At 47.1% G+C, this 14,823-nt stretch overlaps 3 protein-coding genes across 5 annotated transcripts in view; 2 read left to right on the forward strand and 1 right to left on the reverse strand.

Annotated features, from left to right (window-relative positions):
* The window catches only part of FLVCR2 (FLVCR heme transporter 2), a 32,967-nt gene extending 25,849 nt beyond the window's left edge, over window positions 1-7,118 (forward strand). Inside the window, 1 exon segment of the mRNA XM_042865733.1 lies at window positions 5,860-7,118. Coding sequence (XP_042721667.1) covers window positions 5,860-5,916 — 57 coding nt within the window. The 3' untranslated portion in view covers window positions 5,917-7,118.
* A 685-nt stretch (window positions 7,119-7,803) lies between these two features.
* On the reverse strand, window positions 7,804-9,429 carry ERG28 (ergosterol biosynthesis 28 homolog). 2 transcript variants are annotated; one of them, XM_042865753.1, is made up of 5 exons: window positions 9,250-9,429; window positions 9,074-9,164; window positions 8,479-8,597; window positions 8,230-8,328; window positions 7,804-8,094 (listed from the first exon to the last, which is right to left on the reverse strand). In XM_042865753.1, exons 1-4 carry the CDS (start codon window positions 9,380-9,382, stop codon window positions 8,249-8,251), a joined length of 423 nt encoding a protein of 140 aa, XP_042721687.1. In that variant the 5' UTR covers window positions 9,383-9,429; the 3' UTR covers window positions 7,804-8,094; window positions 8,230-8,248. The 2 variants fall into 2 exon arrangements, with proteins under 2 accessions (XP_042721687.1, XP_042721678.1); XM_042865744.1 differs by having other exon boundaries at window positions 7,804-8,328.
* A 222-nt stretch (window positions 9,430-9,651) lies between these two features.
* Window positions 9,652-14,823, forward strand: part of TTLL5 (tubulin tyrosine ligase like 5) — a 128,704-nt gene continuing 123,532 nt past the window's right edge. For both annotated transcript variants that reach the window (XM_042867644.1, XM_042867652.1), the window contains exons 1-4: window positions 9,652-9,741; window positions 10,095-10,267; window positions 12,276-12,385; window positions 14,335-14,417. In XM_042867644.1, the coding sequence (XP_042723578.1) occupies window positions 10,179-10,267; window positions 12,276-12,385; window positions 14,335-14,417 (282 nt within the window). In that variant the 5' untranslated portion in view covers window positions 9,652-9,741; window positions 10,095-10,178. The remainder of the gene's footprint in view (window positions 9,742-10,094; window positions 10,268-12,275; window positions 12,386-14,334; window positions 14,418-14,823) is intronic.

Below are 14,823 nucleotides of genomic sequence, written 5' to 3' on the forward strand. Positions count from 1 at the left end.
TACAAAATATATGCCTTTTTGTTTGTTTGCTTTGTTTTTATAGAACTATCTGAGCATAAAGGCAGAAAGTAGGATAAGTAGGGGGAATTGATGCTGCTGTGGGTAGTTGTTGTGCATAAAGTTCTAGAGTAGACTGGGAAAAGTAAAGGGTGTAAATTTACTTAGTTTGGGTAGAGTGGCATCTCCTGTTGTCTCAACTTAAGAATAGTTCTTGCTTTTTCTGCTCCGGGGCTGACAACTTCAGATGATTGTAGGAATGGTAAGCATCAGGGTTTATGCAACTAAGATAGAAGACTGCTGCTCTCCTGGAATCCTGGTATGAGTAGACTTAATGGGAAGAGACTTAGTTCAGTTGAGCTAGGGTAACAAGCAGTCTATTTCATCATGTAATCTGTAATCATCACCATGATTAGCAGTGATGAAACAAGATAAAATTTAAGGTAAGCCATCCTTTCTCTTCAAGCCCTCTGGCAGCAAGGTTGTCATGAGAGTTCTGGTGACACAGTTAATTCATAACATGTTTGTAGAAGATCCAGAAAATATCAAGGTTGTGTCACCTAGTGGCATTGAGGCCCTTTCCCTTCTTGTCAGGCATTTATCTTGCCAGATGAATTGTACTCTTTTGACACTTTTTGTATAAATCTAAAATAAAGTTGTAAGAGTTTGCTACTGGAGAGGAGGTGTTGAGACCAGAACAGAAGTAGTACAGGTCACTTCTGTAATCCTAAAAGCTTCCAAAACTGACTGCAGTAAGAACCAGAGGGATGCATGTGAGGTAGTGGGTCTCATGAGTCAAAAACTTCAGTGACAGCACCTTCCCTTGAGGACTCATGTTCTGTGGAAGTCATGATAGACACCTCTTCCACCTCCACTACAAATGGCTGGGCATACCAGGTTATTTCTCAGGCTTAACAGCCAGCCTCAAATGCCTGACGTATTGAAGTGAGGCTGAACCTGGTATTCTGCATTATTATGGATCCCTCAACCAGGTAGGCAGAGGAGCAGTGTGCTGCCTTTGTGGGGAGTTCTGTTAGTGTCACTACACTGGAGCTTTGCCATGTGGCATGGCTGACTTACCTGTGCTTGGGTGTTTGTACTGGTTTCTTTCTTACCTGTTCTTTTTTTTTTTTTTTTTTTCCTCCCCTTCACTACTTGCCTCCATGTTTTCTGGGATCTGACTTGTGGCTGTTGTTACAGAGACTTCAAGGCAGCAATCAGATCACGGCTTATGGACTGTAGCTTGTAACCCCAATCCCATCAATTCCCATTCCTGTTTACTAGCTCGCATACAAAGGTAGGAGAATCACACTAATTTGCTTGTCTGAAAACTCACGGGTGGCACAGGCACCAAGCCAATGATACTTCTGGGACAGCAACAGCAGGCATGGAGTGGTGACAGCTGCCCTTCCTGGGTTATGGGTTTGAGAGGAAAGATAAGACAGCTTTCCAGGGTAGTGAACGCCCACCAAGCTTGTGTTGGATGAGGCATTCAAAGAGGTGCAGCACTGCAATGCCTGGTATTGGAGCAGATGAAGAACTGAATTGACAGTAAGTTACAGGGGAGAGGAAATGTGTTTGGAGACCCTTCTTGGATGTTACTTTTACCATCCAGATCTTGTCTGGAAGTGGTACCAGGAGCTCTGTAGAAGAGTTGGCTTTCTTCACAACCAATAACAAAGTCATTGGGTTGGTGCCTTTTGGTATATAAGCACCTGAAAATTGTAAAGTTCTGTGCATGTCTTTCTGTGAATCTTAGTGGCACTTGGCATTTTCTCAGCTGTTGCTTTGGGTGTGGTGCTTTATTACTCACTGCTCTCTGCTTTGCATGCTGGCTGGCTGCTCTGCCAGATTAACTGGGCTACCCTGTGGTTCTCATCAAATGTGTGTATCATCTTGTGGCCATGATCTATGGGACTAACAGACAGAAGCCACAAGGGTCTCTTGGAGAAAACCGCCTCAAACCCGCTAAGGTAGGGCATGAGTACAGGGAGTGTAAAGCTGCCACACTTTGATGCAAGCATGAGGAGCAGTTACATGCACTGGGCAAGATTTGCCTCTGGGCTGAGCACTTCTAAAGCTGTCCCCATGTCTATGGCTTTTTTAGCTGGCATATATCTATCGTGTTCGCTTGGGATGAGGTAGCTGAGGAGCTGTAGCTGCATGAATTAAGCAAGCCTGTTCTAGTATATTGGTAGTTTTTTTGATGTCTGAATCTTATGCTGTTGTCTTCACTGGTAATGGTCCTGTCTTGGTACAACTGCCAGTGTTACTGCTCACATCCCAGCTGCAAAACAGGCATTGTGAGGCTCAGGCATGCTGTGTTATAGCTATTGCAAGGAGAAAACACATTCAGAGTCAGATGTGAGCTTGCAGAGATTGCAGAGTCGTGGAGCTGTGCACCCTGTCCACTGAAATGCTGGTTGTGTAGCCCTGCTGATGACAGCATGTTTTTTTTTATATTGACCCAGCAGCGGTGCAGTCCCATGGTGGAGGTGGATGGTTGACTTACTGTTCTGTGTGGGACCTGTCATCTGGTATTGGGCCTAGCAAGGTTTGAATCTTTCTGGTGTGAAAATAGAAATGATTGGGTGGAGAACTGTCACAGCTAACTGGATGTTCAGCTTTGGTGCAGAGTAGGACTGTGAAACAGTCTGATTTCACAGAGTATACAGAAAAGAAAAATACACGTGCTAATTCTCATACAGAAAGATCTTCACTAAGTCGTATCTTCTGGTGATGAAATAGATAGTCTAGAATCTGGCTGAGCAGCTGACTTTGTCAGAGAGAAGAGGAATGTATAATGCCACAGCATCAGCGAAAAGAGTCGGTATTGTTATCTGCCTGCACTGTCTGCCCAGGAACCACAGCTTCCAGGCAGCTGCCTGTCAGAGCTTTTGGTGACTGTCAACACTGCAGGATGGTTTCCTCCTCTTCCTGCAGGACCTGCCTTGTGCTCGCGAGCACTTTGTCTTCTGTCAGTGCCTTTTTGCTGCTTAAGGTTAAACAGATGCTGCAATTGAACTTGTAGTGGATCTAAATGGCATTGTGAACACTGTTCTCTATTGAGAAGTCTGTAATGTAGTTCCAAAAGTCCTCTCATTTGTGTCAGTTCCTAGAGCATCAGCAGGGTTAGCTTTCTGTATCTCAGGACACTTGAATCAAATGCCCACAAAGACTCATTATCATGTAAAATGGGCTATATTTTACTGTAAGTGTATCTGAAGCCATTCCAGCATTCTATCTTGGTGTTTCACAATAGTGAATTAGGATCCATATTATTGTCATGTTTATGCTGCGTACAGCCTGTGCTCATCTGTTCCTGGTTTCCAGCATCTATGCAAACTGTCCATTATTGTTTCCTTACATTATGCAATAAACATCTTTGCTGATTTTTGTAATTGTTTTAAGTCAGAAGTGCCTTTCTACAAGAAAGCTTTTAAGCAACAATTCTTTGGAAATACTTCTAAGCTTATGTGAATTCTTTTTTTTTGTTTGTTTTTTTAAGAAACAAGTTATCGTGCTTGTTTGCTTGTGCAGGATCTCAAGGTGTCTTTACTGTCTTTTCCTTCAGACTGGGCTTTGCTAGCTCTCTTTGAATATACAAATTGGATTGAAGTGTATTCAGGAAACTTTACATCGATTTCATATAGTAGGAGGTTTTTTGTGGGTTTGTGTGTTTGTGTGCATCAAGAGCCTATTTTTGATAGCAGACTGTAGGTGGAAAAGTGATTTCTGGCTTGTCCTGGCTTTTGAATTGCAATAAAATTCAAAACTTTTGTCTGAAGTGCTACTCTACCAACAGGGCTGAGCACTAACGAGTGTAGGTGATTTTGAGCAGGTCAGTGGCCATCCTAGACATGCAGCCATAATAAGGGATTTGCTTAAAACGAGGCTCAAGTTATGCTGTGTTCTCAAACTGTGTCCTGGAGAGGTCAGGACTCAGTCAGGGCTCAGTACCATGTATTGATGGTTGTGCATTTGTCCAGTATGAACATGGGTCTGCTGAATCTCAGTGGAACACCCAAAACTATGTTGCCTTTTCATCCCTATGATAGTGTCATTTAGAGGCTGGCCACGACACCGTGGAAAGCATTCTACTTCTGTAGCATACTGGAGTCCCTTGGAAGCTGGAGCATGCTCCAGCTCTAGTGAAATACTGCCAGTAAAAAAAAAAAGAAGATGGAATTTTGCATAATAGGCACAGTGTGTGCGCCCTCTCCTGTTTCTTAGACTTCCCTGCACCTTCTCTGTGTTTACTGTATGGCAAGCAGCCTTCTTGCAAAGCCATGGGCAGTCACCTGCATGTCCTTTTCTAGTACTGTGTCTCCCACCTGTGGGAGCAGCCTTCCTGTCCCAAGGCATGGAGCCCAGCGTCCTGGCCTAAACCATCACCCCTGTATCTCTATAGCACGGAAGTGTTGAGTTCCCAGAGGTGCTTGGGGAGCCTGTTCAGAGCTGCCAGCATGCTTCTATGACTCACGGCTTTTCTTAAGCCTAAATGCAGCTTTCCTGTTTCTCCTACCTTTAGCACTGCTTCATGCAATTCCTCCTGCCGACGGGAAGTTTTTCCTTTTGTGTGCTTCCTGGCTCTTGCCTCCAGGCATGTCTTTGAAGCTCTTCTGGTCTCACTCTGCATTTGGATATTGCTGCTGACCTCTCCAAAACCTTTTCAGCTGCTGTTTGTGTAAGAAGCTACTTGGAGTGAAATTGTTTTGTAACTCTTGCTTTCATGCTGCCTGGGCTTATCTCAAACAGCACTGTGGATGCAAACCTATTTGTGCACCTCTGACTCCTGCCTCAGGTCTCAGTCTTGCGCTGCAGTGAGTTAACTCAGAGTCCAGGCCGTACAAGACCCATGTTTACCCTTACAGGTCTGCATGCTGTCTTCTAAATCAGTGACAGTTGAGGTGTCTCAGTGTATCTAGCCAGAACTTGAAGAGATTTCTGAAACCTGCTGGGGGACCTGGGAGTGTAAGGTCTAATCATAACTCAGCCTTCAAGGATGCAGCAAGAGGGGCTGATGCGGCCCTACCCAGGGAGGCTGAATTTGAATTGCAGAAGTTCAGCTGTTTTATGCAGCCCCAGGTTGTGTTAATTTGGCAGCAAGCTGTGTTGCCCTTGCTTTTCCTCTGTGAAATGACTGTACAGCTGCTTCTGTTTTAAGGGCAGAAATTGTAGGAAAGTTCAGGTAATCAGGCTAATTCTTTCAGGGGATTTAGGGGAAAAAAAAAAAAAAAAAAAGCAGCCTGGGAGATGAAGAAGCCTCAGACATGCCAGAGAAAGGTCAGAATTGGAGCTAGTTGCTGTGCTGAGCCTCCTGCTGTAAGATACAGAGAGTGCACAGGGTGCAACTTCTCTGGGGCTCCCACAGATACTGCCCTTCTCCATGGCATGAAGGAAGAGTTCCCATTTCTTCCCTTGCCCACAGAACTGACCCTGCAGCTTCACCACTTTGAGGTCAATCTCGTATTGCTGTGACATCATCTGAGGACTCCTGCAAGCAGCTTCAGAGAAGTGGGATCATTGCTCTGCTCTGCTGCCCGCAGGTCCCTCATCTGAGCATGGAATGTTCTGAAAGAGTGAGCCAGGTGCACTCCTGGGTTGAGCCCTCAGTGTGGTAGTGGTGATTCTTTTTAAGTCAGGTCAGGAGGGACTTTGAGCAACTTGCTTTAGTGAAAGGTGTCCTTGCCCATGGCAGATGATCTTTAAGAGTCACATCCAAGCCGACCTGTTATGTGGTTCTGTGATTTGTGCACACAAGTGGGGAGCTGTGAATGAGCCAGCCTCTGCTAGTCTTTGAAGCCCAAGTGTGGCCATCCAAGAGCCTAACCATTTTCTTTTTCTCTCTCTGACTTGCAGAAAGTGATGCCAGAAGCCTGCACTGTTCCCATAGTCCTTGAGGAGTCAAAGCTGTGAAAACGAGGGGTGACAGAGCTGGAGATGCAGGACACCACCCTGCCCTCCTTCTCACCCTTGCTAGCTCCACCATCCTGTTACATGTGAATTCTGGCAGAGGGGCAGCTGGGAACTACTTGTAGAGCATGACAGAGTGAAACAAGAAGGGAGTTGCTCCCTTCAGTTATACCTCTGCACCTTGCTGTTCTGGAGACTGCGCTGAGTGAGAAGTTGGGAAAAGTCACTGCTCCCCTTCACCCCACGTATGCTTGGAAGAAAAGCACACATTCTCAGAAAAGCCCCAGTTTCAGGCGAGTCCTGAGCAGGTGAGGGTGGCACCATGCATGTGGTCTGTGCCTCCTCTCCCAGGGAAGCAGTGACACAGAATGCCAGTGCTGGACTGTGAACCGCCCTGGGAGAGCTGTGACCAGGCTCTCAGGAAGGGAGATTGTGCTGAGTTCCTGTGATGTCCTCCATGTTGCACAGGTGATGGTAGGGGGCAACACCAGCCAAACAGTGCAAAGCAGTGCAACTGCCAGTGCCAGTTTTTTATATGTGGCTGTAGATAAAGATCCACCTAGAATTCACTCGGCTTGCTCTGATGTTCCTGGATAGTAGGAATAAATGAGAGACACCAATAGATCTCCTACTAGAGGCAAGGGTTAGTGTCGTGGCTGCAGCCTGAGCCCAGATCAGCACTGGGCTAGCAGCAGGAGCGACTCGAAGCACAAGCTCTCAAGGCTGAGGATCATATCTTCCTCCTTAATGACAAAGTGCCTTTTGCAACTTTTAACACTACACAAAAGCCTTTGTGGAATATCAGATGACCTGTCAGGGCAATGTTGCCCTGCGCTGTTATGGTGAGATGTTTTTAGCACAGTGGGAATGAGTATGGAGGCTTCTGCTTTGTACTAGAAGCCTTCCTAAACACCAGCATATGAGACAGAACTGTGGGTATCTCCCAGTCACAAGCATAGACCCTCAAAACCCTTTACCTTCCTTTCCAGCATCCATCCCTTGGTGGAGACATCAAGTGTACTTATACCAATATCACACAGTTATGTACTTCTTACTGGAAAAAAAACCACAAATGCAGACTGGATGAAAATATACTTTAAAAAAAAAATCCTTTTTTTGATAGTTTGGGATTGAGGATGTGGTCTAAACTGGCTTTTAAATATAATTTTTATATGAAATAAAAAAATTTTAAGTACACAATGAAATATGACACTTTTGAATTATACGGTTGAAACTTTTTTTTTTTTTTTTGTTTGTTTGTTTTTAGTAGCCTGAAATGTAGAATAGAAAAAATCATCTATTTGCCCACTGCTGCTGTTACACTCTTTCTTCCTTTTATTTTTCCCCCTTCTTCCTCCCAGGGATAGGCTTCTCCCCTAGCAGCTCCTGCTGGTTCCTTCCTACCTTTTGTACACTGCCCATCTGCTCTAGACTTTCATCTAGCTAGCTCTAAGCAACTTGTTCCCATTTGCTTGTTGTTACAGTTGCAGCTCATTGTGAAGGAAGCTCAATCCTTGTTCCTGATGTATGCAGTTTGTTGCCATTAGAATGCTGCAGCAGTGGGAGCTGCAACAACTCTCTTTCGGTGTGCGTGCTACGTTCAGTCAGACCTGGAGCTTTGGTGGAAGGGACTTGGTGAATGATAGAGGTGCTGTAAAACAGGATAACATGTCCTGCAACATGTGACAAGGCACCACTGAACACACCACCTTGTTTTCCCATTGCCCAGTGACCTTTAGTACCTCCCTGCACCAGGGACTGACTGCCCTCTGTGCTCCACAGTGAGGATGAGAGCACTAAACTCTAGAACTCTAGAACTAAAACCACTTGTTCCAAAGTTGAAGAGCATTTACCTGCTGCTGAGTAGCACAAATACAGACATTGCATCTATCAGTTTTCTGTCATTTATTAGAAATGGCCCCTGCACAGAACACACACATGCAAGTTACACAGTTGGACTACTGCAGCACATATTTCTCTTTCCTATCCAAAATGTTCAGTGGACCCTGGGTGGCTCTGTACCTCCTCCCCATGGGTGCAGCAGGGGCAGGCCTTAGCATTTTCATAGGCATGCCCGAGGCACTCCCTGCCCTCCTGCAGGGAGGCAGTCACCAAGCACTCCCTGCAAGCTTGGACAGGCTCCTGTGGGGGCTTGTCTTTGACATCAGTCAGCTGAAATGCCTGGACAAGATAAAACACTCAGTAGTGAAGGATGATTGACGAAGTCCAACATCAATCTGCCACTAGGACTGGCATCCTGGAGAAGTTCAGAGCTTTAGTGGAAGTTTGGCAGTGAGAACAGGAGACAGTGCTGACCTTTACAGTGCGCTCAGTCTCAGTTTTTCTTCTTATTTTCTGACAGCGCTTCTACCTCTAGGTATTGTAGCCCAATCAGCATCCCCAGGATAGAGAAACCTGTGATAGAGATGAAGCATGAGTTGTATAAAAAAAAGGCTGCACAGATGGGACATGAACACCTCCTCCTTGCCCCACAGATAGTTCTCAGGGAGCTGAGAACTCCAAGAAAGGTTGGGGGTGGGCAGCAGGATGGGGGCCTCTGCTTACTTGCTACCATGAGAGGTGCCATGACTCCAATCGTCAAGGCTGCAGTGTGGTAAATGAAGACTTCAGAGAGGAAGTGAACAAGGGCCATGAAGAAGGTGAAGAGTGTGATGTAGTAGAGGCTGTTGGAGCAGAAAGAAGCAGGTTAGCAAACTCACAACACCAGGACAACAGGCAGCAAAGCCACATACTGCCTGTTCTTGTCCTCTCTGTGGAGCACAGAGGGCAGTCAGTCCCTGGTGCAGGGAGGTACTAAAGGTCACTGGGCAATGGCTGGGAAAACAGTGTGGCGTGTTCAGTGGTGTGCTGTCACTGGCGTTATCTGCCTGGAGGCAAGCAAAGGGGCAGAGCGCTGGTGGCATAGGAAGCAGGAGGGCACACCAAACAGGGTGAGAACCGGCTGAGCCGAGGAACGGGGCGACAAGACGGGGCTGACTAAGGGCGCGTCACCCGGGACGTCTTCCTACCGTCGCTCCACTACCCCCTATGGGACAGCGGCGGGCTCCTCCGGCCCCGCACGGCCTCTGCCCGGCGACACGCGGCCCTCGGAGCGCGGCACCCAGCACTGCCCCGCCCGCGCCCGGCGCCGCCCACGTACGTTCGATTGCGGATATCGATGGCGCACAGGCAGCGGATCACCGAGGACAGCAGCGTCCAGATGCCGAACGTCCGCGCCTGCAGCCCGTTCACTGCGCACAGGGAGGGAAAAACCGCGGTGAGGAGCGCTCTCGCCAACGGGGAGGGCGTCCCTCCGGCTGCAGGCCGAGCCCTTACCGAGACCGGGGCTGCCGGTATAGAGCTTCTCCGAAAGGAAGCTGTGGTCGCGGAAGCTCTGCAGCGTGTTCCCGGCGGCGATGACAGACACCATGACGAGCCAGCTGCGCAACACGTTCAGGAAGCGGCTCATCCTGCTGCCGCCGCCGCGGCCCCGCGCCGCGCTCCCGCACCGGGGCTCCGACCCGCGCCGCCCTCCTGCGCTCCTATTGGCTGCGGGTGTGTCGCTCCACGCTCGCGCCACGAGGCCGCAAGGGCCACCTCCGCCAATCGAAGGCCGCTTCGCGCGGGGCCCGGTCCCGCCCCCACGCTGCCTGTCGCTCGGGGTGGAGGAAGCGTCGCGCGTGCGCGCTGGAGCGGGAGGGACGGCGCCGGAGGCGCACGCGCAGTGAGGGCGGGGCGGGGCCGGCCGCCGCTGGTTGTTGTAGTAACGGGGAAGCGGCGGGAGTGGCCACCGGATCGGGCTGCGCCGATGGGGCTATGAAGAAGCGGGTACGGCGCGCGGGAAGCTGGTCCCGCGGCGCCGGGGCCGGAGCGGCGGCTCTTAGGGCGTCTCTTCTGAGGCTGTGGGGCAGGCCGGGGCTCGACCGCCCCGTCGGGCGTGGCCGGCCTGGGGGCTGCTTCCAGCCCGGAGGGCCGTTGGAGCGTGGGGAAGGCGCGGAGCGGGCGGGGCGCGTCTCTGGGGCGAGGCTGTGGGGAGAGGGGGGGCTGATGGGCGCGGGCTGTGCGGCCCGGCTGGAGCTGTGCGGCCCGGCTGGAGCTGTGCGGCCTGGCTGGAGCTGTGCGGCCTTCGGCTTTCGCTGCTCGGCCCGGCTGCGCGCTCAGGGCGTTAATTCCTGTTGCAGGTAACAGCTGCTGTCAGATCCCTGGGATCTGTAGGAGGGATCTCTGAGGCCGCCGAGCCGGCTGCATGAGAGCGGCCGGAGGAGATGCCGGCGGGCGTGGCTCGGGGACTGGAGGGAAGCGGCTCGTCCTCGGAAGAGGAGGAAGAGGAGGAAGATGCTGGAGACGGGCTGCAGTAAGTGGAGAACAAACTCCCTCTTATCTCTTGCTGTGTTCCTTCCCCTGGTCCTACCTGTGGAGGAGCTTGATTCTGGTCATGTCTGCAAGCTGTGGGCAGGCAGCATACATTTAGAGCTTGAAAGCACCACGTTCTTCAGAGCTGGGCGTGCAGCTGGGCTGCTCTAAACATTCTGGTTTTTTTGATCTCTTTCTGTCATGCTCCTGAGCTGGGAAATTCTTTGATGATAGCATGAATGGAAATTCATGCCCTTTTTCATTTGTTTGGTTTTAATTCCCTTTAGAGAAGGGAAATATACTTTGTAGTGGACTGAAACACAATGTTACGTGCCATTTTTTGAAAACTGTCTTGTGAGAGCTCTAATATTTTTGCTTAGCTTCTGGGGCCCCTATTTGTGTCTAGTGTATGTCTGTTTTTATTTTTGCTTGAGAAGGAATTGCTCTCTTCCTCTTTCTCAAAGTGAAATCCCATTTCTGCTTCAGCCGCACCTACTTTATTATGTCTTGTTTGTTTTCTTCTCATTACATATTGTGACCCAGTGTCTAGCTGCAAACAGCAGTGCCTTAATGCCCTTGTAGAGAGATATCACTTTGTACTAAAAAGTTGGCTTGGAATTGCTAGATTCTTACGGATGAATAGCTCAGCAACTGCCTTCGACTAGAATGTGTCTGCATTAAGTGACCAAGTGTCATGCTAGGAATGAATGACTGTCACCTGGAGGATTGCCTGAGCCTTGGTAGCCTTACTGCAAATCCTCAGGGCAGGCTTAACGTAAAGTCCCCTTCTGTTGCCTCAGCTCATTTCCCACTTACGTAAGGCTCTGTCCTGCAGTGTAAATTCTGGAATCCTCCTGGGTCCCTTCCAGTCAGAGAAGCTAACTGCACTCCTTCAGTTACTTCTGAAGGTAGCAGAAGCAGGTGGTGGGGTTGTAAACTTGGTTTGTCAGGGGGTAACTTGGTAAAGAGGATCAAGGTTACTCTGAAGAAGGCTTATTTTGTCACAGCATCAGAAAGTTGTCCTTTATCTCTGTTCCTGCGTTGTAAGTGAAGGATGTGTTTTGTCTTCTGTAGTGTCCCCAAACCTTTGGTGATGATAATCTTGCATGTTCATATGCCAAATACGTCTGTCTAGCATCGTGCCAGTCTTTCAGTTTCTTTTTATCTGTGTAGATAGACATAGGTATCTTCCCAGCCCCTCTGTTTCTGCTTCCTGTTAACTTTTTCATGGTTCTGTTTCTATGAGCAGGGAGTAACATGAAGCTTTGTTTGCTTTCTGTCATCTTAGACTTTTGTATAATCACTTCTAACTTTCAGTGTGCATGTCCTTCATGAGGACATTATAGTTTCCAACATAGACTTGATGTTTTGGGCAGAACAGATCACTGTGTTGCAACCTGTAGCTGACTTGGCTATGGGGATCGTTGTCAAATTCTGGGCTTTTCACTGCATTTGACAGAAATTTAAAAAGGAGGGACAGACAAATTCATGGATCGTGTGGAGCCAAATCTCTTCCAGTCTGTCGAATTCAACACGATTGCCCTTTTGCTCCTCTCAGAGTCTCTGGTTACAAGCAGGAAGTATGCTCAGGTTTGCGTGTTTTTTTTTAAATTGGAGACTGGAATTGGCATTGTAAGGTTTGACTGTGTGGATATCAGTAATTGTAGTCTATCCTGAACTATAGATCTTGTTCTCAGGCTTTAATTCAAGAGAACACGTTGCTGTGAAAATCTGTGAAGTTTCTTCCAAATCATACTCAATAAAATCAATATAAATGAAGCAGAATTCCCATTTAAAATGGCAAGAGCTACCTACGAAGAGGGTGATTTAGAAGATTCATTTCATAGTTGAGTACACCAGAGTGCTCAGTGTGTGTTTGTCTGCGTGTCCTGCCTGGGGGCTAGCTGGGCAAGTGTGGGCAAGTATGGAGAACTGCTGCATCATCGTGGTAACCATCGTGTGTGTGTGAGGTTCAGCATCTCCTAGTGCTAACTATCTTGCTGTTTTAGGGATCATCCGTGCATCAGGTGGACCGGTGGCGGCTGCAGGCGGATCCCCATCTTCGTGTTTCATGCTGATGCCATTCTGACAAACGACAGCTACCTCCGCCTAATTGGAGGTGGGTGCGGCAATTTAATGGCTTTTGGCCTGAAGGTGTGAAGCAGGAAATCTCTTACCTGGATGTTCCCTCTCTCTGTGGGGAAGAGGGCATGCTGGAGAGAAACGTCTAATCTTGTTGTCTCTGAGCACTGAGACATTCAGAAATGCTTGGCTGGTCAGCGAATGTTTATTGTATATTTAGATTGTGCCTGTTTTTGCCCTTCTGATGAGTTTGAGTTGGAACTGTCTGGTTGCAGATCGTATTTGAAGGTTGTGCCACTTACGACCATAAGATAAACTGACTGGTTGATTGTTGAGAACTTAAAATCAATTCTTCCAGTGAGTTTTATGAGAGTTTCATCAGGAAATGGAGTCTCCTTCCCCCCTAATTACCACCTACTGTGACAATAACAGTAGTAAGCTTTAATAGCAAGTCTGTGCCTCAGAGCCTGGCAAGTTTGAGTAAGGCTGTAAGTCTATGATTGCTGTTGTAGCAGCTCTGCCATCAGGAGACCAAACCTGTCCAGTGTCAAATAAGGAAGAGCTTCTATATAAGGCAAAGTTGTTATAAGGAGTCGTTCCAGATTGCGAGAGTTAGCACTGGTGGGTGTGTGCAGCTGGGAACTCATTCTAGATGTGCTGAGTTAGGGAAAAGCTGAAAATCCTCCCAGGTTTTTTGATGCTGACACCTTGTAGTCTCTTGCTTCTCCCTTTCTTTGATAATTGGTAAACTCGTTTCTAATGTCCTAGCCAACTAGAAGTGCTCCTGACTCCTTTGGGCAAGGGGTGGAGGTGAAGTGTGTAGAAACTCCTGATCTTTTTGATGTGAGTTACAGACATGCTTGGTGATGGCAGAAACTGAAGGTGATTGTACCTTATGTTCTAATTGGAGTCTGGTATCCTCCTGCTTTTCCTCAGGCTGTGGGTCTTTATTTATTTAATTTTTTTTTTTTGGAATTGAACAAGCTTGCTATGGGATAGCACAACTTACATTTCCTTTAGGGCTCTGTGCAGTCCTGGATGATATTTCTACTCTTTTCTTTAGACTTATCTTTGTTGGTAGAACTTGTTTACTGAGGCTTTATCTAACATTCATCTTTCTGTTCCTGGTTTGAAGTCATTTGTAAAGTACCTTGAAAAAGAATCACTTGAAAAAGTGATTCTGTTCTAGTTCGTTGATTTCTGCCTCTATTTTCTTTGCACTCATTTATGGATTAACAAATCCTTTTGTACTACAGCTTTTGGTGTATCTTATGTTCCAATGCTGCTTACTGAGTTTGATTTTATGATTTTTTTTCTATTTAATTTCTATTCTATATAGAATTCTATATTTGTATATTCTTTTTTTTTTTCACCTATCACCTTATTTATTTCTTACTATTTTTCCCCAGTTATGTATGGGAAGATGAACACAATTTAATGATACATGAACAAAAATTCGTAGTGTTTTGTTTTGGTCTTATTTGGCCATTTCTTAGGTCTTAAAAGCTAGCCACATCAATGAGGGGTAGATAGCATGAGTGCTTTTAGCAGGGGATACCAGTCTTCAGTTGAGAAGAGATCATTCTTTGGAGTGTTATAAAGCAGTCTGTGAAGAGCTGTTTAAAAAAGAAAAGAAAAAGAAAAAAACACAACAGCAAAAAAATCCCTCACCCCAAAACTCAGATCTGTGCACTTGTTAGCATGGTTTTCATTTTGGTACGATGGGGTTCAGTGACACAGCACTGTTATACCTGAGGACAGGTGTAAATTACTTCAGTGCCATAGACTTCATGCCTCAGGAGATACACAGGCATTTCCCCCCCACTCTTTGCCTGCTACGTGCATCTACTGTGTGGATGCTTCATTGTAGATTAAGTGCAGCTGTGCTAAGCCCTATGGTGCTCTTTATTTTTTTGGCAGTGTCGGTAACTTCAGTTAATTTTTTCTAGGTGCAGACTCTAATATTGTGTCTTTTTCCCTGTTAAGAGCGTTATCACTTGTCCTATAAGATTGTACGAACAGACAGCCGCCTCGTGCGAAGCATACTGACTGCACATGGATTCCATGAGGTGAGTGCTGGGCTGGAACCTGGGTGAATATATGTTTGTTTCTATGTCAAGTTATAACAAGGAAGATTCTTGGGAAGCCTCTCAGTGATGTGTTCTGTTTTTTTTTCCCCCCTTTCTACCACTGCCCTTTGTGCTTTGTCAGTCAGAGAGGAAATATGTTGTGAAGCCTGCAAAATTAGGGAGAAAAGGGATATCAAGGTTGTGTGTTGTGTGTTTCTTTTCTTGCTTTAGAGCACTGCCTCATACCTTTAGGAAGATCTGAAGAGTTTTGCCTCTCAGCCTTTACCAAGCTAACAAGTGTTCTTGCAGTGTTTTATATTTGTCTCCTAGCACCTGCCTTGCTCTAAAGAATGTCCTGTCTGCAGCTTATGACAATTGAGAGAAGCGTTTGGATGGTAGTTTTTCT

Source organism: Lagopus leucura, unplaced genomic scaffold (assembly GCF_019238085.1).
Source record: "Lagopus leucura isolate 7727_CA_CO unplaced genomic scaffold, USGS_WTPT01 Super-Scaffold_1, whole genome shotgun sequence".
Classification (NCBI taxonomy): domain Eukaryota; kingdom Metazoa; phylum Chordata; class Aves; order Galliformes; family Phasianidae; genus Lagopus; species Lagopus leucura.

What these genes read in the sequence shown, in the direction of transcription:
- ERG28 (XM_042865753.1), bottom strand. Translation starts at nt 9,382, where the DNA reads ATGAGCCGCTTCCTGAACGTGTTGCGCAGCTGGCTCGTCATGGTGTCT. An exon ending in TACCGGCAGCCCCGGTCTCG is followed by an intron (nt 9,165 to 9,249) that starts GTAAGGGCTCGG and finishes CCCTGTGCGCAG; the next exon opens with TGAACGGGCTGCAGGCGCGG. An exon ending in GGCACCTCTCATGGTAGCAA is followed by an intron (nt 8,329 to 8,478) that starts GTAAGCAGAGGC and finishes TCTCTATCACAG; the next exon opens with GTTTCTCTATCCTGGGGATG.